General features: G+C 40.1%; 1 protein-coding gene across 2 annotated transcripts; it reads left to right on the top strand.

The window, feature by feature from the left end:
• The first annotated feature begins 2,309 nt into the window (after positions 1-2,309).
• On the top strand, positions 2,310-21,514 carry MLH1 (mutL homolog 1). 2 transcript variants are annotated; one of them, XM_083882629.1, is made up of 19 exons: positions 2,310-2,419; positions 3,710-3,800; positions 3,929-4,027; positions 5,149-5,222; positions 6,315-6,387; positions 6,659-6,750; positions 8,117-8,159; positions 8,788-8,876; positions 11,096-11,208; positions 11,781-11,874; positions 12,409-12,562; positions 13,293-13,642; positions 14,403-14,551; positions 15,975-16,083; positions 16,880-16,943; positions 17,495-17,659; positions 18,563-18,655; positions 19,017-19,130; positions 19,667-21,514. In XM_083882629.1, the coding sequence occupies exons 1-19, from the start codon at positions 2,313-2,315 to the stop codon at positions 19,832-19,834; spliced, it is 2,241 nt and encodes a 746-aa protein (XP_083738755.1). In that variant the 5' UTR covers positions 2,310-2,312; the 3' UTR covers positions 19,835-21,514. The 2 variants fall into 2 exon arrangements, with proteins under 2 accessions (XP_083738755.1, XP_083738756.1); XM_083882630.1 differs by lacking the exons at positions 2,310-2,419; positions 3,710-3,800 and having other exon boundaries at positions 6,317-6,387.
• Positions 21,515-23,111: the final 1,597 nt, after the last annotated feature.

Raw genomic sequence — 23,111 nt, 5'->3', positions numbered from 1 at the left:
TGCAAAACGAAAACTGCTTTGTTTATTGCTGACAGCATTTTACAATTAATGTACAATTTCAAAGATGAAGACAGGTGTTTATGAAGAGGATGAGAAGAAGCTGAAGTTACGCTAGATTAAGAATGCCAGTTGTAGAGCATCTTGAAGTGGAATGATGTCCATTTCTTGGTGCTGCAGCTACAAGCAAGACATAAAAACTATGAATATACTCTGGTATTTTACACAGCAATACACTTGCTACATCACCCTGATAAGGCACTGCAGTGACACTGCCATCCTGGAGAAGCTTTTGCTTCTCTGAAGCCCCATTTACAGCTTGCCTGAAAGCAGCAGTGATTACTGTACTTAGGGAAATGCAATGAAGAGCTGTTTTGCACCAGGAGATGCTGGACTGTTACCATCCCACTACCATCTCTTATTTGAGATGGAAAAATAAAAGAAGAAACAGTAGTACAGATGATCTTACGTCCCTTTTGATACTGGCAGCCTTAAGTTGTGGAGCCTTGAATGGGCCTCCAGTGCAAGTGCACTGCACCATGCAGACCCTGTCTGCAGAAAGGGTTACCTCATTTTGGTCATTCAAACTGTTGTAGGGTTTTCTTGCATGAAAGAAAATCCATTCATCATTTCTGCTGTCAAACAGAAAGGATGTTCATGTGAGAGTGCCTTGCTGTGTCTGTAGATAAGGGAAAGGCCTCACAGATGCTGTAATTGCTGGTATGGAGGGGGAGCTGCCAGCAGCTTCCTCCTTTACAATAAGCTGAGGTTCTTCTGTGGGGACAAGGGGTTTGTGCAGCACAACACAGACCCAATGCCATGCTGAGCGTGCAGCAGTTTAATTCCTGTGTGTTCCACTGAGTCTTTTGTGTGCAACCCTTCTGGTCAGGACCACTGTGAGACCAACAGGTTTCATTGCATCGTGGCTATGGTCTCTTCCTCTGCTGCAAGGAAGGGAACAGCTTCCGTCTCCTCTACACTGGTCATGTTCCAGCCACGAGTCCCAGAACAACATACGAGGTTGTACAGAATCACAGAATTATTCAGGGTTGAAAAGACCTTTGAGATCATCTAGTTCAACCTTTGACTGATCACCACCTTGTCAACTGGCATGGCATCAAGTGCCACAACCAGTAATTCCTTGAACACCACCAGGGATGTCGACTCCACCACCTCCCTGGGCAGTTCACTCCAATATTTAACCACCCTTTCTATTTGCACTGGCAGAAAAAGCAAGAGCTCTGCTCAACAAGTGTCTCCAAACCTCAAGAGACCCCAAAGCATGGGAGTTGCTGCCAAGTTTTAGCTGTTGCACAAATAAGGATCTGCTTTATATTTTTGAGTAATGACTGAGTAATAACATGAACTGCTATCACAATGGATACAGGGATACCCTGGAGAGCATCCTGTGATTGCAGACATGTAGTGGCAGTCACACAGCCAGTGCAGTCCTGCTGCCATAGGCACAGAGCTCAGCCTTGATGGATGCCACAGTGCTCACGGCAGTTCACAGACTCAGACTCACAGAGTGGGTTAGGTTGGAAAGGACCACACTGGATCATCTGATCCAGCCTCCATGGTCACCCTGGAGCACATGGCACAGGATTGAATCCAGATGGTTCTTGAATATCTCCAGTGAAGGAGACTTCCACAACCTCTTCAGGCAATCTGTTCCAGTGCTCAGTCACCCACACAGTAAAGCAGTTCTTCCTCATATTCAGGTGGAATTTCCTGTGCATCAGTTTCTGCCCATTGTCTTTTTCATCCTATTGCTTGGCTCCACCAAGAAGAACCTGGCTCCATCTCCTTGGCACCCACCCTTTAGGCATTTATACACACTAAGGAGGTCCAATGTCACTCTCAGGGCTGAACAGGCCCAGCTTCTTCAGCCTGTCCTCATAGGAGAGATGCTCCAGTCCCTCAGTGATCCTTGTTACCCTCTGCTGGACCTGCCTCAGGAGCTCCAAATCTCAGAACTGGACAGGCTCCAAGCCCAGAACTGGACACAGCACTGCCCGTGTGGCCTCACCAGGGCTGAGTAGAAGAGCAGGGTCACCTCCCTCGACCTGCTGGCAATGTACCCCAGGATATCACTGGGCTCCTAGGCTTCAAGGGCCGCGCTGGCTCACGCACAGCCTGTTGTGGCCCGGGACTCCCGGGTCGGACACGCACGGGCGGTTCCCGGCGGTTCCCGGCCATTCCCGGCCTCTCTCCCTCCGCAGCGCGGCCTCCCGCCGCCAGGGGGCGCGCCCCTCCCCGGCGCCGCGCGCGCCCCCCGCTTCCCGCCTTGCCGCGGCGCGCGCGGCCCCGTCCCGATGGCCGGCGTCATCCGGCGCCTGGATGAAGCCGTGGTGAACCGCATCGCCGCCGGCGAGGTCATCCAGAGGCCGGCCAACGCCATCAAGGAGATGATCGAGAACTGGTAAAGCGCGGCCCGCCCCTCCCGCGACCCGGCCGTGCTGTGGGGCGGGGGGGCTCTGCCAGGGCTGACCCCGCGTCCCGGCCCTTCATCCTGGCCCTTCATCCCGGCCCCGCATCCCGGCTCCCCGTCCCGGCCCCGCATCCGGGTGCCGAGGAGGGGCGGTACCTGTGTGTGCTCCTACGGAACGCCCTGGAGGCAGCTCCGCTTGGAAAGCCGCGTTCCTGTTCGCCTTTGTGTTCTGGCGTGTGCTTTGTAACTTATTTGAGAAACTTACGGATTGTTTGCTTTTGGTGCGAGGTTAATAATTCATAGGATCATTTAGGTTGGAGAAGACCTCCATCATGGTTAAGTCCGGCCCGTAGCCCGCCACTCCAGATTACCGCTAAGCCACGTCTCTGTGTCTCTAAGCACCACATCTTCAGGCATTTTAAATACCTGCGGGGTCAATGGCTCAAACACTTCCTTGGGCAGCCTGTTCTATGCTTGACTGCCCTTTCTGTGAAGATAGGTGTCCTAATATCCAACCGAAACCTCTCCCGGGTCAAGTCGAGGCTGTTTTCCTCTTGACCCATCACTTGTTCCTTGGGAGAAGAGGCCACCCCCCCACCTTGGTAAAGGCTCCTTTCAGGGAGCGGAGAGCAGTAAGGTCACCCCTGAGCCTCCTTTGCTCCAGGCTAAACACCCCCAGCTGCCTCAGCCTCTCCTCATCAGCCTTGTGCTCCAGACCCTTCCCCAGCTCCATTGCCCTTCTCTGGACACACTCCAGCACCTCGATGTCTCTGTAGAGAGAAGCCCAAAACTGAGCACGGGATTTGAGGTGTGACCTCACCAGTGCAGAGAGTACAGGGGGACAATCACTGCCCTGGTCCTGCTGGCCACACTATTGCTGATACAGGCCAGGATGTCACTGGCCTTTTTGGCCACCTGGGTGTACACTGGCTCATGTTCAGACAGCTGTTAGAGCAGCACGCCCGGATCCTTTCCCACATGGCAGCTTTCCAGCCACACTTCCCCCAGCCTGCAGCGCTGCATGCGGTTGTTGTCACCCGAGGGCAGGACCTGCCACTTCATCTTGTTGACCCTCATACCATTGACCTCAGCCCATCAATCTAACTGTCCAGATCCTTCTGCAGAGCCTTCCTGCCCTCCAGCAGATCAATGCTTCTGCCCAAGTTGGTGTCATCTGCAAACTGAATAAGGCTACACTCAATTCCCTCATCCAGGTCGTGGATAAAGATATTAAACAGAGCTCGGATTGAAATTGCTGTCTTGGTTTTTTGTTTTCTGCAGTTTGGATGCTAAATCTACGAGTATCCAGGTAGTAGTTAAAGAAGGTGGTCTGAAGTTCATCCAGGTTCAAGATAACGGCTGTGGTATCAGAGTAAGTAAACAAAGTTGACAGGTGTATGCTGCTGTTTAGTACTACCTTTTAAAAATTATTTCACTTTATAAGTGTTTCTGATCTTGAAAAAACTCAGAAATTGACTGTTGCTTGTCCCTTTCACATAGAAAGAAGATTTGGACATTGTATGTGAGAGATTTACTACGAGTAAACTGCAAAAATTTGAAGACTTGTCTAGTATTTCTACATATGGTTTTAGGGGCGAGGTAAGCTCTTCATCAATGTTTTGAAATGGTTCAGTGTTGTTATTTTGCTGTAGTGGGTTGTACACAGTATCACATGCCCAGTACTCTTTAGAGAAGCCTCTGTTTTCTGAGAGTCTGCTATGTGAATATAGTTCAAAATACATTTCAGTGTCTTTCAAGATTAGGTGGATGCCTATAGGGAGGTATATATTCTTTTTACTTTCTGGAATATATATTTTTTTAAATTGAAAGAATTCCTGCCTTCTCAAATGATGGTTCAGGAACCTACAGGTAGAAGACAGTGGAAGATTTGAGTGGAAGGTGAATCTTTGATGTCAGACATTTGTCTAAATACCACACTTAAAACTAAATGTGCAAAATGTACAGTGGTCTTCCTTTGTTTTTGCTGTTAGACAAAGTTAGTATCTCTGACCCCTCAGATGTAGTGATTCTTCATACTCTCATAGACTGTATCTAAATTCTGGAACAACAGTCAAAGATGAGTTTAGCATTCTCCTGTGGATGAACATGATATATATGACTATGTGTCCTGTGCTCAGATACACAGACTCTCACATGCTCCAGAGAGTAAACTGCCTGGGTCCTCTCCTCACACACTTTCAACATAATCATCTCCACAGCCAGTGGAGTCTTGTCCTGAGGCTGGTTTCATCTGTGTCAACACATCGGTTTCATCATGTCTACACATGTCCATTGAGTTTTCCAGGAAAACCATTGTGACTTAACTTTGCAATGTTACTTACAGTCAAGAGAAAGGCTTGGGCTGGAGTGCGAGAGTAACAGCTAAAACCTTCTAGCTGCTTCCTAGTTAACACAAAAAAGGCAAAACTGTAATAATTTTGCGAATTTCTTTTAGTTATGCTGCATAGTTAACCACTTAGATCGTCAGAGATAATGAAATATTAGGGAAGCCAGAAGGATCTCCTGGATAAAATTACTGGAAGTTTAGTGTTATAGATACTAAAATTTGTTTAAGTTTTACTGACCTGCAATTTCCTTGTAAGGATTTTTATTTATTACTTGCAAGTGGTATATTGAAATCTGGTGATGGTGTTTAAAGTGTGGACATGCCTCAGCATTCTCTAGATCAAGGTTTACAAAGATGCTTTCTCTTTTCCTAGGCCTTGGCTAGCATCAGTCATGTTGCCCATGTTACAGTAACAACCAAAACAGCTGATGCAAAGTGTGCATTCAGGTATGCTGCCTGTTATCTAGGTGACTTCTGCTGCATGCAATAACAAACAGATGTATCAATTTCAGAGCTCCTGTTGTGGAGGAGGGTATGGTAAGGGGCAAGTGTCAAAGAGACCTGGAATGTGAGAAAATATATTTTTTCAATTTGTAAAAGTAAGCTTTGGCTTAATAATGTATTTTAAAATTGGTGGAGGTGGGGTGGGGAGGCAGGAAATCTTGAAAGAACTTGTGTTTCAGTAGCTAATATAGGTTAAACATTTCTCTTTTTCTCCATTTCAGGATAAAATGTTGTATATATATTACAGGCATCATGTCTAGCAAATTTCACAAGTCTCAGCACAGGAACTTACAGCTTAGTTTGTTATTGTATCTTTACGATACAATAGGTGCTTTATTCTATCCAAGAAGAGTTTTTGAATATTCTTCTGAAAACTTAATCTTAATTATAAGCTTTTCTATTAATTCCTTAACTACTTTTAAGAAAAGAGAGTGGGAAAAAAGAAATGTTCTGAATCTTGGTTTTTCAAAAGATTGTGTGACTGTGGTCTTTCTTGCATTAAATACACAGGATATATTAGAGGGAAACAGAAAGTCTGTCCTTTGAATTTATGCATCTCTATAACTTGCTGAAAGACCTGCGTGGGTCAGAATCTCGTATGCTCAAAATCCTGTTAGTGTCAACGGAAAGATATTTTACACTAAAGTCAAGAATTTCTTGTTAGCATAACTGAAGTGTGAAGTCTAGTGGGAGAATTATTAGGCCATGTCTAGCTATTAAAGAAAGAAAAATATGCAGTAATCCTGCCTTTAGAGGAAAAGGCTCAGTAATACAATTTCAAAACACATATACCATGATCTGCCTCCTTTCCTCTGCTATTATTCCCTTTCCTCCACTGCCCCTCTGGCTCTTACAATCAACGAAGACAATTTTACTCTAGCGGAAAGGTGGAGGAAGCTAATTCCCAGGGTCCCAAATTCTTTGCTGGGAGGAGTGTGACAATTACGAGATTTCTTTTGTTTTCATCCTTTGTTTTTATCTATGTCTGCCCTCCTGTAAATCTGGATGTCTGACAACTTTTTATTTTCTGCCTAGAGCCACTTACAGTGATGGAAAAATCAAAGCCCCTCCGAAGCCCTGTGCTGGAAACCAAGGAACTCAGATCACAGTAGGTTTTTGTGCCCATTCTCTTTCGTTCTTTTTTTGTTCCCCTTGCACCAATTACTTTGTAAGGTACAGAACAGTATCATCTCTGAGGCTGTAGTTTGTTAGGTGAACCCAGGGAGTTAAGGAATAAATTGAATGTTGATTTTTCATAAACCAGAGTATTCTCAGAAAATTTATATAGAAAGCAAAAATCAAGAAGATGGATTTCGATTAATTCTATAGTAAGAGAGAATTTTGAAAGTTGTTTTTAATTGTGAACTTTTTTTCTGTAGGTTGAGGATCTCTTTTACAATGTAAATACAAGGAGGAAGGCTTTAAAGAATCCAAATGAAGAATATGCAAAAATACTAGAAGTTGTTAGCAGGTAAACTAAAATAAGAGGCTCCCAGTTTTACATACTGCCATGGGGAGTACTGAGGTTTTTCAGAGGGACTGGCAACTGTGTGGTTGGTATCATTTTGTTGGTGGTGATTTTCTTTGTTATGTTTTTTTTAAACTATTTGTTAGTGTGCAGTGTCAGATAAGAATTTGATGTGAAAAATCCAGATAGGAAGTAGTGGATTCTGTCTGTGACTATTGATTATTTGTAAGAACTCCAGCAAAGAAATGGTGATGGACTTGAACGAGTAAATTTTTAAAAGTACCTGGGCTGAATAGAATTCATATAAGAACTGCTCAGGAGCATTGAGATTTGGCTGAATATAGGAAAGGTGAATGGCAACTGAACATTTCCAAAAAGATGTAATATCAATTTAGTTATAGGATGTTCCCTTCTTAGGCCACTTGGTTGCATCTTTTGCCACCGCTGTAGTCTTACATAGTGTGCAGAGGTTTTGCAAGCAGGATCTGCACAATTTAAGCAAAAGAACTGCTTTACACTTTCAGAAGACACTAAAGGCAGCGAAGAGTAGCAAGACTATATACCAAAGTTTAGCCTATTCCCCAAATAAACTATTTAAGAGTCTTTACTGGGTTAGGCAGGCTTCAGCCAGGAGGTGGAGGGTCAGATTCTGCTGCTCTGTTGAACAGGATGATCTGAAGTCTTGCTGGGTTACAGCCCTCCAGCTTGTTCGTTGTTCTTTTTCATTAGGACTTTTCTATTACTTGATTTTAGGTTTTTTTTCCTCTTGGATTTTTGAGTTCACAGTCACAGTAGTCTAATCTTTGTTTGCATTTTTACATTTCTCATCTTTCAAGGTTCTATGGTGTGTTTTTTCTTTCAATGCAGTAGTTTCCCTAGAATTTTGAGCCAAGATTGTGCAGCTGCAGCGTATCAGATCTCAGCTGTGGGATCACAGATAGCTGAACTGTCTGGGTAGGAAAAGTTAGAAGGGCAGTCCAGCCATTATTCAGATGCTTTTCCATAGTAGTTGAGACTTGATTCTTTTATACTGAGGATGTTTTCATGGGTTGTTTAGTTAAACCTGTACAGTGAAACTAAAAAAAAACCAGGTCTGTAGAAGCTGATGCTTTTTTTTTTTTTTTTTTTTTTTTTGAGAAATAAGCTAAGCTGATCCTTGAATTTCTTTTGGTTACAGTTGAGTTATAAATAGGACACACTTTTATTTTTATAGCTGTTTAGACTGCAAAAGCTCAGCTTGGATCAAATTGCATTACTGTCTAACAGGAAATGAAATTGCTTGCCCTCATTACTAGCTGTTTTTCAGCAATCAGGGGAAACAATTACCTTTTCACCACATTCTGCAGACTTACATTTATCTGTTTTTCAGGTATGCCATCCATAATTCAGGCATCAGCTTTTCAGTTAAAAAGGTGTGTAGGTAAAGTCTTTGTCACTTCACTGTGTGTCTGTATGTGTCTATGTATATAAACATAATGTGTATACCTGAAAATACCAGAAAATTTACACTGCATCTTTTGCAACAGGAACAGCACAGAGAGCCTTCCCTTATACTGAAATGTTGAAGGGTATGTTGGTGCAGTTTGGATAGAAAACACATCAGTTAGAAATAAACAAGACAAAAATGTATTTGTCAGGAGTTTGGAGGATTCTTTGTAGTTAGTGCTGTATTTGGTTTAGCTTTATGTGTTGTTTCAGCTTCTCTAGAGAGCCTGGTTACTAAGTGCTGTATGAAAGAGGCTGGGGTAGGTTATCTTTGTTCTGTGCCATTCTTGATAATTATTAACTGAACTGAATGTGTTCCTCACTTTCCAGGATGGATTTGCTAGTCTCAGTGGGTCTGATGTGCTCTGTAAACATGTGCCATTTACCATCCATTGCGGTTTTTGAACATAAATAAGTAAAAAAGAATACAAAACAATATAATGATGTTATGTTGTTCCCTGAAGTTTTTTAGAAATGTTACTGTTTAATTTAAAGTATTTCTAAAACTTCCTCCAGAAAGGTGAATTGACTGATACTCATTCCTGCTCTCTTTAGCAAGGTGACACCGTGTCAGATGTTAGAACCTTATCCAATGCCTCAACAGTGGACAACATTAGAGCCATCTTTGGAAATGCTGTTAGCAGGTACATTGATGTCAAATTTAAGAAGCTTTCCAGTGAATCACTCTCCCTTTTCTCTTTAAAGACTGTGGGCTGTGATAACTTTTCTTCCTTCCTTCACAGTTAATTTCAGAGAAGAGGCAGTGCTGCAATTAGAGGGCTCTCCCTTCTTTTCAGAATGTGTGACTTTTTTTGTGCACCAAAGGGAAGAGGAAAGTTACAAAGTTGTTCCTTTAATGCACTGAAAAAGAACCATCTGCTTGTAACATTCTGTGTGCTCATGTAAAAACAGCAAGCTGAACCTCTGTTCTCTACAAGTTCCTGGCTTCTTCCTATACCATGAAAATCTTACCTCTTCTTACTGTCTGCTGCCTGATAAATTTTGAAGCTTCTCATATTGGTTTTTCTGAAATCTTACAGTTTCTTATTTGGACAAAAGCTACATTAGCTGAAACTGTGTAAATCAGATTAAAAAATTATAAAAACAAAAGGTCATCTTTTGAAGATGTATCTGCCATTTTAGGAAAAATTCTCTTTATGAGACTTTCAGCTGTGAAGAATTAATTGTATGAATTTCTCCCATGAATAGCTGTGTGTCACTTTGATTCTGTTCTGTTACTGACTGAAGTCAAGATTCACATTTAATGAATGTAACTTCTAATTCATGAAAACACCTTTAGGAAGCACAGCAAAATAGAGAGGCTACTAAGTAATGAGGTTTGCAGTGTTCTGTGTATTTCCTTGCTGTGCATTCATTTATTCCTACTATGGATGCTCATTTGATAATAGTTTTTCTTTTTTATGGTTCAGGATAAATTGTCCATTTCAAAGTAAATGTTTTGATAATTTCTTTTCAAACAGTAATTTACCCAGTTCAAGATGGTGTTAAAAATTGAACACAAATAAAAATGGCAATATATATTGGTATATATTGAGGTTGAATTGGAAATAAGTAGCCTTTAAGTCTGTTCCGTGTTAACTTCAGAAGCTGGCATAATGGCTTCCTAGAGAGTTGTGCTCACAAACTACCAAAGTGGATTTTCCTTGACTAATAAATGATGAAAATTATTAAAACTGTTATGAAAGCAGTTAACATTAGAATCTCTGTGCATGAACAAGAGAAAAGTTTTTACATTTTAGTGACTTCTTAACAGACCACCAAGACATATTAGACTGACAAAAGTGGACAAAGTAGTTCAAGAAAAAATGTGTTTCTTCTTTCCTGGCTGCAGACAATTTTGAATTCTTGTCAATCACTGTCAATGACTTAAACAGTGAAATGAATATTAGAATTGTCAATAGATTACAATGCTGTGGATACTGTGATATGTTACAGTATTAAAAAGATAATGGGGGTGATTTCCCAACCATACAACATTATCAGTTTACGCTTAAGAAGAGGAAATTATGCAGCTCAGGTTAAATAATTACTGTGTCCCAGCAATCAATGTTTGAGCTCTCAAATAATTCTAATGTTTTCATTAACTGTGATAGATCAGTATATGAAGTAGTGAGACTTGAGCCAAAGTTGACCTTTAGATGAACCTTCCAACCATATGTTATATGATATTTGTATCTACTCATTAGCAAAATGCACATGATCATTAGCAAAATATGTGGTGTGATAAGAACATATTTATCTTTCCATATTTAGAGGATGGACAAGGCCATGAAATCAGACATCTGCCCTTGTTTGGAGGTATATGGTCAAAGCCAACTCCCTTGGCTCCTCCTTGAGCCCTGGCCAGGCTTGGGGTGGAGCCCAAGAGGAGAATGAAACCAGATGTTTCTGCATTAGAGTTATATGAGCTTTTTTATTCAACAATATAAAAGCTGGACCCTCTCCCAGTGAAGGTGGAGTCTTCACCTATGTGTGGACACACTGTGTAGGATTTCCCAATTACCAGGAGTGGTTCTCCAGTCCTTTGCTGTGATTGGGGCTCCCCAGCTCATGTGTGGATCTGGATGATGGTAAAGTTAGGGTAACTGGTGATGTATCTTCTTAATCACTGAAGGCAATCTTTTGTAGTAATGGTTAGGTGCATTACTTATATTATCCTTTTGTAATTCTTTGCTGTTTTGAACTATAGTTAATTACACTCATCCCTTAAAGTCCATATCTGTGTCTTTTGTGCTGACCCTGCCAACTGGCAAAACAGAATATCACTGCTTGTGAGTAGTGTTCAAAATTTACATCAACAGAAGAATTAATTTTTTATTTGTGTTTCTGTCAAACTTCATAGGGAACTCATAGAAGTGGGCTGTGAAGATGCAAATCTGGCCTTTAAAATGAAAGGTTACATCACTAATGCAAACTACTCTGTGAAGAAATGTATATTTTTGCTCTTCATAAACCGTAAGTTAAAAAAAAAGGCAGCATTTTGTACAGTCATATGTTGCTTACATAATCAGAAGAACAAAACTTTCTGAAGACCTACGAAGTTCCTGAGCATTCTTAAAAACATTTTCTAAAATTAACTAATTGTAAATCTTAAAGTGTTTTTTAATTTGTAATGTGCATCACACTTGGCACTTTATTTAGTGGAAAACAGCTAAGACTGGACCTAAAGAAACTTTGGCATATCGAGGTTATGGCTATGTCCTGTAGCTTACACAGATTGATCTTTCCATTATGTAGCAACACTGGCATGGGTTGTAACAAACCTTGACTGTATGAAATAATGAAAAGGTAGTCTGCTTATTTCAGTATTTGTGGGAAAAGATACTTCTAAGTGTAAAACATGCTGACAAAATACTGTCTATTCCTGGTTTTATATGAAGAATAAATAGATCTTGGGGGAAAACGGGTGTAACAGATTCCCTTTGAAGACACAAGCCATGAGGATGTTTGTCTGCAGGAGTATCTGGGCACTGTGCAGTGTGTGCTAGCTGTGCTCTTTGGAAACAGCGCTGTGTTCTGTGTTTCAGATCGGTTGGTAGAGTCAGCCGCTCTGCGCAAAGCCATAGAAACTGTGTACGCTGCTTATTTGCCAAAAAGCACACACCCTTTCCTATACTTAAGGTAAAGTAATAGGAAGAAGTAGCCTTTTAATACTGTCTTGTAGGATATAACTAGGGTCAGTAGGTTTAGAAGGATGTTTCTGTTCCTCATGATGTTGTTAAGCATTGCACTGAAGTAATTAATTGCCAGGCAGGAGATAATTAACATTAAGAAAATCTTAAGACAGACCTTGTTTTTACAAGTAGTAAAGTTTTTACAAGTATCTGTAATTTCAGCTGAAGTCCTTTTCTATAATTTATACTGTACTGCAAGTAAAAGACACTTGTAAAAGTGAGATTTTATAGTTGTACAGTGGAGAGGTTGGTTTAAGCTTACCTGTGTAAGCTATTTTGGTGAGTGATTTTGGATTATTTTTTAATTGTTTAAACAAGTCTGACTGTAATATAACTTTATCAGAGTTCAGTATCTTTTTGACTTCTTTGTATAGAATAGCATCTCCAAGCCTGACAAATTTTGTCAAATTTGAACCAATTTTTGCTTTCTCTGTCATCCATGGGATATTTTTAGGCTAACGTTTTTAAAAATGTTTTCCAGCCTGGAAATAGCCCCCCAAAATGTAGATGTGAATGTGCATCCTACAAAACACGAGGTCCATTTTCTTCATGAAGACAGTATTCTGGAGCGTGTGCAACAACATGTAGAGAGCAAGTTATTGGGCTCTAATTCCTCAAGGATGTACTTCACTCAGGTGAGACCATCTGTGGAGTGATGGCAGTTCTGCATTATTGTGATGATTAGGGATAATTTACTCTGTTCAATAGTAAAATCTTTGCAGATATGGCACTTATCAGTGTTGTACTGCTACCTTTAGATGTTTGCTCTCTTTCAAGTTACTTTAATATACCATTGTTAACAATATGGAAAAGGAGAGAAAAAAAGTATGAGAACATTATAAGTACATTTCTGCCAAGTACCTGGTTAGTTGTCTTGATTTTATAAGTATGTTAGCCTTCACATGTTGTAAATTGTTTGTTTTTTTTTTTATTCTGCTGCGGTTGATGTGAAGAAGATGTGATTGTGGAAACTGTTCTGTGTATTTGATAACACTTTGGATTTAATCTTACCAGAAAAAAAAGTCAGGAAGATACTCCACTCTCTCTTTATGTAAAACATAGCATAAGAATTACTATAATTTTTATACAAAGTAATTTCCTTGTGTTTTTTTTTTACCTTAAAGATCTTTTTCTTTTGAGACAAAGGAATGGTAACTAATGATTTCAATGCCAAGGTGATGGCATTCACACTATGCAGATAGCAAGTGCAAAGCTGGTGGCCTTTTAAACAGTTGACACTGTGTTGCTGAGGGTTTCAAATTGCCTCTGAGCAGTAAGATACTGTAAGAAGTGTGACTAATTTTTCTGGTTCTTTTATTCTTGTTGTTCACTCTCTTCTCTTTGCTTCCCCATGTCCGAATGAAGACATTGCTTCCAGGGGCTGACTGCTCTTCCAGTGAAGTTGTAAAATCAGCAGCAAACTCTTCTGTGGTTACCAAGGGAACCAGTGATAAAGTTTATGCGCATCAGATGGTCCGCACTGATTCCCGAGAGCAGAAATTGGATGCTTTTCTTCAGCCAGTGAACAACCTCCTAAGTGCAGGCCCCACTGACGTGACAACAGAGGTTAATGCAGAGGGTGCAGACAGGCCCCAGGATGCTGAAATGGAAGAAGTCAGTGACCTGGCTGAAATGGCTGATGTTCAGGAGCACACAGTGAAGCCTGGGGGGCTGAGCGAGAGTGGACACTTGTCTCCTGAGACTGTGTCTTCTCGGTAAGTCCCACCTTTCCTGAACTGGTGCAAGGCTACCTATTCATTTCATGGCACAGCCCTGAAACTATAGATTTTTCTCATCTCTTTGGACTTTGGCTTTTCCAGAAGAGAAAAATTCTCTAGAATAACTTTTCATGGCATTTTTTGAGAAATTAAACCTTATCTGTGAACTGTAAATTATGTAACTCATGATAAATTTTGTGACTGGAATACTGAAAGGCAGGAATCAATATAAATGATGGCATTAGTTTAGGGAGATCATATTGATCTCTCTCTTTCTAGAAGCCTCCCTTTTGTGAGGTATAGAAACTACATCACTGAATTTGACAGGCATTACCCTAGTAAAGGCTAAAGTGCTATAAACATTTTATAACTCCTGCAAACATTTTATAACTCCTGCAGGAGCTATTACAGAAGGCCGAAGACTTTTGAAGGAATCAGATTTTCCCAAAAAAATGGGCACGGAAAAGAAAATTCTTAGACATACCAACATTTTTGATGTGTTCTTTAGAGCCCAATTTGCCTGGTGCTTAAGCAGCAGTTGTGATTGGTATTAGAGTGTCACAAATTCTCTTAAAATTCTGAACTACCCTTTCCTAACAAATTATTCCTCAGAAGCAAAATAAATCTGTCTTTCTGGGAAACTGTCTGCATTTCCTGTGCTAATATACAGCATGTGACTTAAGCATCCCATCTGTTGCTGTGTTTGGCTTAAGTGATAGGAGAGTTGAAAATAATTCCTTTTGTTTTGGTATTGCAGGAAGAGACCACGGGAAGACATGGATGTAGAATTGGAGAAAGATGACACCAGAAAGGACATGACTGCTGCCTGCACCCCTAGAAGAAGAATTATCAATTTGACCAGTGTGTTGACTCTCCAGGAAGAAATCAGTAACCAGGCACATGCAAGTAAGCAAGACCTGCTTCTCAAAATTACTGTTATTCTACCAACTAAATATGACTCTTTGAAATGGGAAAGGCTATTTAAAAGGAGGGCCAGTGAACTTACTGTGCTGCTAAGCAAGTTTTTAACAAAATCTTTGGCTTTTCATTTTTATTTGTATCTGTCCCAGTTATATAAAATGGTAAGACTTGTAAAATACTCTTTTGTTAAGAGTTGTTCTAGACAAAGGTAAAAAGGTTTGCAATTCTTTCTAGGGTGTTTCCCTCTTAACTCAGTTGTCTCTGAAGGCAACTTACACTGACTCATACCCTTATGTCTAAATTATAGGAATCTCACATCTTGGGAGTTCTATTGGATTTATTTTGACTTTTTTGGTTGTAAGAATTGGGGACACTCCACACAGACATCTGTAATAACTTTTCTATAAATTGATAAGAATCTTAAACTTTAGAAAGCATGAACTTTTCCTTTACTTGTGCTCCAGTAAATGTTTTGCAGAAGACTGGTAATTCTGACCCAGTGATTCCCTGACTGCCACTGTTTAAATACTGAACTCAAAGAGTTGTCCCTGAACCTTAAAATACCCAAAGATGTCTCAAAATGCAGGATAATACTTGTGAAGCTGCCTGAGGTTGTGTCTCATCTTCACATCTGTAAGAAGTACCTAAAAGAGACTTTGGAAAGAGAGAAATCTTCTCTCAGTCTCTTACATTCCTTTAGAAAACATGACAGTGCAATGGGTGTAGCTAGTGCTTTGTACATGCTGTGACTGCAGGGCCAAACATCTGTAACAAAGCTGCTCCCAGGGATGACAACTAGTGAATTTTTTTGGTGGAATCCCTAAAGTGAACTCTTCTATGAAATCTGACTTTTCATACCTTTTCTGATACCTTTCTCATACCTTTCCCAGCCTTCTCACTCATATATATATATATTTTAAAAAGTAACTTTGTGAGAGAAAAATAAATTATGAAGAAAAAAATATTACGGATGTATTCTATCACACTTCTAGAATTTAGTTTGATAATACCTAGATTGTGTTGCAAAGCTGGTTTACACCTGCAGTTTTTGAAGTATATATGTGCTCCTCATCAATCTCCTCTGGCTGGAAATTCATTTTGGAAGTCTATTCAAGCACAGGGACTTTAATTTTAGTTTTTTCTAATTTGCATTTGTAGTTTAAATGTTAAATAACTATTCTCCCTTACGGTTTAATAGTATGAATATGCACGAAACTTACTAATATTTCAAAACTTGTGAATAATTGGTCATCAAGAATGTAAGAAGAAGCAGGGGTGTAGGAATGACTGAACAGTAATCTGAGACTTTCATGCTAAAAGGACACAAACCACTCAGCTAAATAAATGAGGGCAGGGTTGCAACCATGAAATAACATTGTTTTGTTTCTTCCCCACCTTTCTGTTTCAGAACTTCAGGAGATGCTACACGAGCACTCATTTGTTGGTTGTGTCAGTCCTCAGTGGGCTCTGGCCCAGTACCAGACAAAACTGTACCTCCTCAATACAACAAAACTCAGGTAAAAGAGTTGTTAGACCTGTTGGCAGCTGAAATAAGTACCAATTGTGAAGCTAATTAGAAGAAGGAAGGAAGTTATAGGGAAAGCAACATTGTTCTCTTGTTGCCTGTATGAAAAGTCATGAGGGTAAAGATTAAGCAGTCCATTCAGAACAGTGGAAACAAGTCTGGCACGCTTGGGAAAAGTTGCAGGGAATCAGTGTAATTAAAATGCCAGCTGCTGTATTGTATGCTCACAGACAGTGAGAAGGAAAAGACTTTTTCTTGCTCCATGATGATCTATGATGATCATCATGATTCACTGCAGGATCATGTACAGCACAGTGGATGAAGCAGAGGCTTCAGAAAAGTCCTTGAAAACATTGTATCCAGTTGGGATAAGAGTATCTGCAGGACATGGTTGTAACACAAAATTTGTAGTTTCGCCTGTGTGGCCTTACAGGGCCAGCTACATAAATTTTTGTAACAAATCAGAGAACAGACTTGAGATAGATATGTCTAATAATTTCCCAGTTCCTTTGCATTTCTTACACTGCAGTAAAGAAGTTGAAATATAAGTTATCAGGGAATAAATTGATAGTGATTGGATACTTGAGTATGTAACCTTTCTGCACCAGTGTGGCTGATGAAACCATGCAGGTGAACCATTAAACTCTTCAGTTAAAGTAAGATCTTTATTTATAGGACTGGATATGTATATCTGGTGTTTCCGGGATGATCCTTACTCTCCCCTCTTAATTATTACCTTGGATATATGCAATCCTGTCCATATAATTACTTTTTGTGCTTCATTTTAGCCAAGAACTCTTCTACCAGATACTTATTTATGACTTTGCAAACTTTGGAGTCTTAAGGTTGTCTGTAAGTATAATTTTACATTATATCCTATAGAAAACTTTTTAAGAAATGTATTTACAATCTGTCTGTCTATTCAGACAAATGCATAGTTTTGCTTTGCACAATCAAGTTGGCTTTTGTCCACTACAACAGTGTTGTTTTGTTCTGTTCAATAAGAACAGAATGTAGAAAACTTAGTAATTTTGTGGCTGCTACTGTTAAATTGTCATCCTGGCTGGTTGATATTATTGTTAGTTGCAGTTATTCACCAAATTTTGCTGTTGCTCATTACATTGGGACAAATAATTAATCTGAATATACAATCTGCAGAAATACAGTGTTGATTGCCACTGTTTATTCTGTAAAATATCACAGTGCTCAGTGGGATGATTGTGGACTGTAGAGAAAGAAGGAAGAAATTCACACATTTTTAGCTTAGTTATGATAAACAGAACTGTTAGTTCTGTAGGCCAGAAATAGTGTATTAAAATTAATTAGTATGTGAAGGAAGAAGTTAGAGATTTCCAATAGAATGTGCTGATCATTAACCAAAGTTTTGCCTTCTTCATTTTTAGGAGCCAGCTCCTTTATATGAGCTTTCAATGCTTGCTTTAGACGACCCCGAAAGTGGCTGGACAGAGGAAGATGGCCCAAAAGAAGGGCTTGCTGAGTACATTGTGGAGTTTTTAAAAAAGAAGACTGAAATGCTGCAAGATTATTTCTCTCTTGAAATTGATGAGGTGACTGCAGCTATTACTTCTGACAGTAAATGAATGGTGGACTTGGCGGTGTTAGGTTTATGGTTGGATTGGATCTTAAAGGTGTTTTCCAACCTAAATGATTCCATAATTGTACATTTGGTGACAGATAACTGCAGTAGTTTGCTTGCAGTGGTTACCATCACTAAGAACTAGTTCCAGTAAGATTTTAGGTGACAATAACCCTTTCATTTAAAATGCTTAGGACTTGGGCTGCCTTTAAGAAGGGTGCTACACAACGTTTCTGTTTAATTAGTTACCAAGTCACAGAATGGGTTGGGTTGGCAGGGACCGCAGTGGGTCATCTGTTCCAACCTCCTTGCTCAGGCAGGGTCATCCTGGAGCTCATGGCACAGGATTGTGTCCAGATTGGTTCTTGAATATCCTCCAGTGAGGGAGACTCCACAGCCTCTCTGGGCAAGCCATAATTTAGTCATTCCTTCTATAACTAGAATGCAATCTCTTAACCCACAAAGTGTGCATCTTAATCAGCTCTCAAGTCAGACAGGGCTGCAGCACCACTGTGGCTCTCAGTGTTTCTTTTTTTGTGTGACTTAAGGCATCCCTTGCTTTGTGCAAAAGTGAACAGCTTCATCAAGCTCAGGCACTTCATTTGGATATTTGCCTGGGAAGCAGTATCTGTGTAACCTAGAGCTAGAGGAGGAGGTTGAATTCAGCCACTCCCTGAGCTGAGTGGCTTAATCCATGCTTTGTGAAATGAAACACCACCAATAACTCTTTGTGCAATGTCTTCCTGGCATTGGGCTTTAAAAACTTGTAAGGCTCACCGAGTTTGGTAAGAATCAGTCTTAAAATACATAAAAGTTTTGGTGCATTTACTGCAAGAAAGAATTTTATTACTGAAGCAGCAGTGTTGCCTTGCAGGAAGGAAATCTTACTGGGTTACCACTTCTGATAGACAACTATGTCCCACCATTGGAAGGACTGCCTATGTTCATCCTGCGCTTGGCCACAGAGGTATGTTCTCTCAATGATTTTATTAATGCACAATTACTTTTTTTTACTTTAAGCTATTCTAGCCTGCCTTTGCAGTTTCTGGTGCAGCTTAAATGTACTATTATGTCTTTCAGATGCTGTTCTGTGGTTACTAATTAGTTATGCTTTGCCTTTGTATTCATAACTACTGACTGACTGAGCCTCTAATTTTGATTTAAAAGCCTGCATTTATACCCTCTTTTTTCATTCTGTACCTTTTCCTTAACAGGAAAAAAATAGCCAATACATTAATATAAATTTTCCATATTAAGAATCTCTATGGCTGCTACCCAGATTCTGTGAAATGACTTTTTTTTTTTTTTTTTTTTTTTTTTTTAAACAGGTAAACTGGGATGAGGAAAAGGAGTGTTTTGAAAGCCTGAGTAAAGAACTAGCCATGTTCTACTCCATCAGAAAGCAGTATATAATAGAGGAATCCAGCCCAACAAACTCTCAGGTAACAGAATACTGTAACTAGTCCTGTGAGCAGATAACTAACAACATACAGGAAGGAAACTTCTGCTCTTTCAGATATAGCCTTCTAATCCCAACTCTTTCAGTGAACTGGATCAAGTAGCAGTGTGGCAAGATTCTGACAGAATGTGGCTTAAATTTTCTGAAGTATTATAGGTATTGAGGGAACCTTTTAACTTTAGGCTTTGCAGTGTACTTAATATTATTACAAGCCTCCTTGGCCTCTGAGTTGGGAATGTATTTTTTATGCTCTATTTCTATAGAAAAATAAGGTTGCATATAAATTAAAAGTATAACCTGTTTGTGTCTAAATATCTATCTGCCTAATCAATCCGTTAAGCTCACCCATTCTGCAAGTGACTTTACAGAGCTTAGAATTTCCTGTATAGAAAGAACTTTTCTAATACCAGCAGAATTTTACAATTGCTGCAAAACTTTACACAGTAAAGTTTTTAAGGTGTGCTTTCCTCTAGTTAAACAGAACCTCTGTTTGTTTGTCCTTGTTTTCCTGTATTTCAGAATGAAGATTCTGAGTCTGGTTCAACAACATGGAAATGGACTGTGGAACATGTGCTTTACAAAGCTTTTAGGACTCATCTTTTACCTCCTAAACACTTTGCAGAAGATGGCAGCATTTTGCAGCTTGCTAACCTGCCTGACCTGTATAAAGTTTTTGAAAGATGTTGAGCAAGTAGTTATTAAAGACTGTTTTTTAGACAGACACCATTCATGTTACCTTCAGTTTTACCTAGTAGAAGATAAAGCTGGAATCTTGATGGAGGAAAGAAAGAGGGGATTTAGTGCCCTGCTAAACTGCAAACATGACAGTAAATTATCTATTTTCCTTCTGTTGATCATAGTATAAAAAAGTATTTTTTGCTGTGTCTAAACCCAACAAAAATCCCTAAAATAAAATCTCCGGTTACACTCTGAGTTTTCTTATTAACCAATCTGTTAAAAGAATACACTTCTGCTGAAGAAAATCTACTGGGTTAAGTGATTGTGGAGGAAGATAGAGCTTAATTTAGTTGACATGTGAATTCTTTAATTTTGCTTGCCTCTGGAAATCAAACCAGGTTACCTGCATTCTTTTGTTTTAAGCATGACAGTTGTCTGACAGTACCTGCAATGTGAGTGTACATGCAAAGCGCTTAAAATCACCTGTTACTGCAGGAGTTAGTGCTGTAATATTTCAGGGCCCTTGCTGAAATAAGGCAAATCCCTTCCCTTTTAATCAAGGAGTCAGAAAATAGAAATAGGAATGTTCTGGCAGATATTAAATGAGCGTGCACACATAATATTCATTGCCTCCAATTTAATGAGTAGGGCTTGGGAGAGCTGCTACTTTCAAGGCTGTGTCCCTACAGGGAAAACATTTTTCTGAGTCCAAGAGGCATCTAGCATCCAGACCAAAGAAGAAAGCAAGCTTCATTTTTGCACTGTAAAAATTTCTGTTCCATTTGAAAGCAGCTGGTACAAGCAGAAGCATTAATCTTCTTGGATTGCTGATGTCCCAAACCCTGCTTTATGTTGAGAAATACTCATGAAGGGCAGCAGTTTGATGTGAGTCTAAAAAGGCAAATCATCTCAGATGGGCCTAAAGTAAAGTATAACACAGGGGGCTGTGTAACTTCATGTATTTCTGGGATCCGAATGCAGATGCTGGATTTCTCACCTGTGATGTGCCAGCTTCAAGAGTGAGAGTTTTCACTAGTAGAAAACCACATAGTTCCAGAAAGCATCTTCCTTCTGCTCCCCCTCCGATGACAATCCTGGCAATGGGATAACTACTGGAGAATCAAATCTTCCTGAGCCAGCCAGCCCAGCAAATCAAATCTGAGTGAGCAACTGGCTCCAGCTGGCCTCAGACCACATATTACTTCTGGCAATGAGGGGGCATGGAAATTGTTGAGAATATAGGAACTAACTAATGGAAATTGTATTTGCATTGTAATTCCACTGTCTTGCCCTTGCTAGTGTGCTTGATTTCAGCATACTGCTGTATCACTCTTCACATGTAAAGCCTAATATATCAGGTAAGTAAATTTGATATTGAAGATAAAAAGCTCCCTCTGGAACATCTAAAAGAACCTCGACTCAGGTGTACATGTGAGAAATGTCTCTAGACCACCACAGGCATGATTACATTATATGTTAAGTGTGGCAGCAGTCTGGTGTGCACTCTCATGCCAGTGTAACAAATGCCAGCTCCTCATCACACTGAACCCCCACAAAACTAATAACTCCCCAAATCATAAGTATATTCTGAGTTATGCTCATTTTCTTCTGTTTGTGGTGGCTTTTCTCCTTTAATGGCAACCTGTTTCATAGTGCCAAGTTTCTGTCACAAAATGAAAAATACTCATAATAAAGCTCAAATAGGTTGTTTTTTTCTTCTAATCTGTCTATATTTCAGAGCTTTAAATAATCTGATACAGCTTAACTGACTTTGCATAAAAAATGCAGCAAGTCTTTCTTGCAAAGTATATTCTTAGGAGTGCAATAAAGCATCAATCAAAACATTCCTGTCACAGATACATGACAAGCAGGTAATGGTATTACTTAGGTTAACAGCTTGCTTGAGTTTTCCTTTTAAATCCTTGATTCAAATCTGCTTCTTGAAACAAACTACTTAAATCTCGTTTTCACGCCCAACAAAAAACCCAACACATTACAAAGAGCACAAAGTCACATTGCTGTCACAGTCATGCCAAGCAATTCAGTCCAGTACCACAGGCCTTCACATGAGCAATCATTGCACCTGAATTAGAATCAAAAGCAAACAGCTTTTATACGGAAAGGCTGGTGGAAAGTTCTGGAGATGTATCTGGGGTTACCCAAGGAGAGCAGAAACATCCCTGGGGAGGGCAGGATTGAACACTGGTTTTTGTGACAACGTTGCAGGTTTTACAGGTAGGTTTGAGAGGAGTGAGCAAAATCATTCCAGATTGAGTGTTTTAACCCCTTTCTATAGTATAACATGCATTTTAGATTTACAGGAGATGCAGCTGCTCCATGGCAGCAACCGGAACTTTGGGGATGCACCAAAGGGAGTAACTTCCTTGACAAACTACCCATCTGTGAAAACATGACATCTCAGTTAACTCACTATGCAGAGCATCAAGCCACACACCACAGGAAGACACTTGTTTGCAGAATCTTTACCTGACGTATGGCAAATACAAGTATTCATGTCTGATCTAAGAAAATACCCCCAGCCCAAGGATTTTCTGTCACCAGTGCACATGGCTTGTTCTGCTTTGCAGTTTTTGTATTATTTCCTTTTTTTCCAAGTACTGAACTGCAGGAGGAAGCAGGCACTGAGAATAGGCTGAATTTCTTAAGATATGCAGAGGAATTTCATTATGGAGATTGAAGATGTTCAAGTAAAATCATGAGTTAGGCACCTAGATGACATTCATAAGTTTAATGAAACCTTTGACCTCTTATCCCAGATGTGTTTTTCTCACTGAATTTAATCACAGAATTGTTAGGGTTGGATTGGACATCTGGAGATCATCTGGTCCAACCCCCCTGCCAAGGCAGGCTCACCCAGAGCAGGTGACACAGGAACACATCCAGGTGGGGTTAGAATGTCTCCAGATAGGGAAACTCCATGAACTCCCTGGGCAGCCTGGCAATGCTCTGCCACCCTCAATGGAAAGTTCTTCATCCTGCTGTTGAGGTGGAACTTCTTGTGTTTTAGTTTACAATCAGTGCTCCTTGTCCTGTCACTGGGCACCACCAAAAAGAGTCTGTCACCATCCTCTTGGCACAAGCCTGAGATATTTATCTGCATTAATAAGAGACCCTCTCAGCCTTCTCTTCCCTAAACAGGCACAGCCCCTGCAGTCTCTCCTCATAAGAGATACTCCATACCCTTGGTTAGGAACATTCCAACACTGTTAAATGACAGGGTTTGAATTTCTCTTTTTCCTAATAGTTTATTCTTATCTGCATCCTC

This window comes from Zosterops lateralis (assembly GCF_965231275.1).
Source record: "Zosterops lateralis genome assembly, chromosome: 1".
NCBI classification, from domain to species: Eukaryota; Metazoa; Chordata; class Aves; order Passeriformes; family Zosteropidae; genus Zosterops; species Zosterops lateralis.
Note: the sequence above shows the minus strand (reverse complement) of the source record. Positions and strands in the feature narration are given on the sequence as shown.

Excerpts from the sequence above, each read along its gene's own strand:
- MLH1 (XM_083882629.1), top strand. The coding sequence starts at position 2,313 with ATGGCCGGCGTCATCCGGCGCCTGGATGAAGCCGTGGTGAACCGCATC. Across the intron at positions 11,209-11,780 it reads ATTTTTGCTCTTCATAAACC|ATCGGTTGGTAGAGTCAGCC; the intron begins GTAAGTTAAAAA and ends TCTGTGTTTCAG. Across the intron at positions 14,552-15,974 it reads CAGTAACCAGGCACATGCAA|AACTTCAGGAGATGCTACAC; the intron begins GTAAGCAAGACC and ends TTTCTGTTTCAG.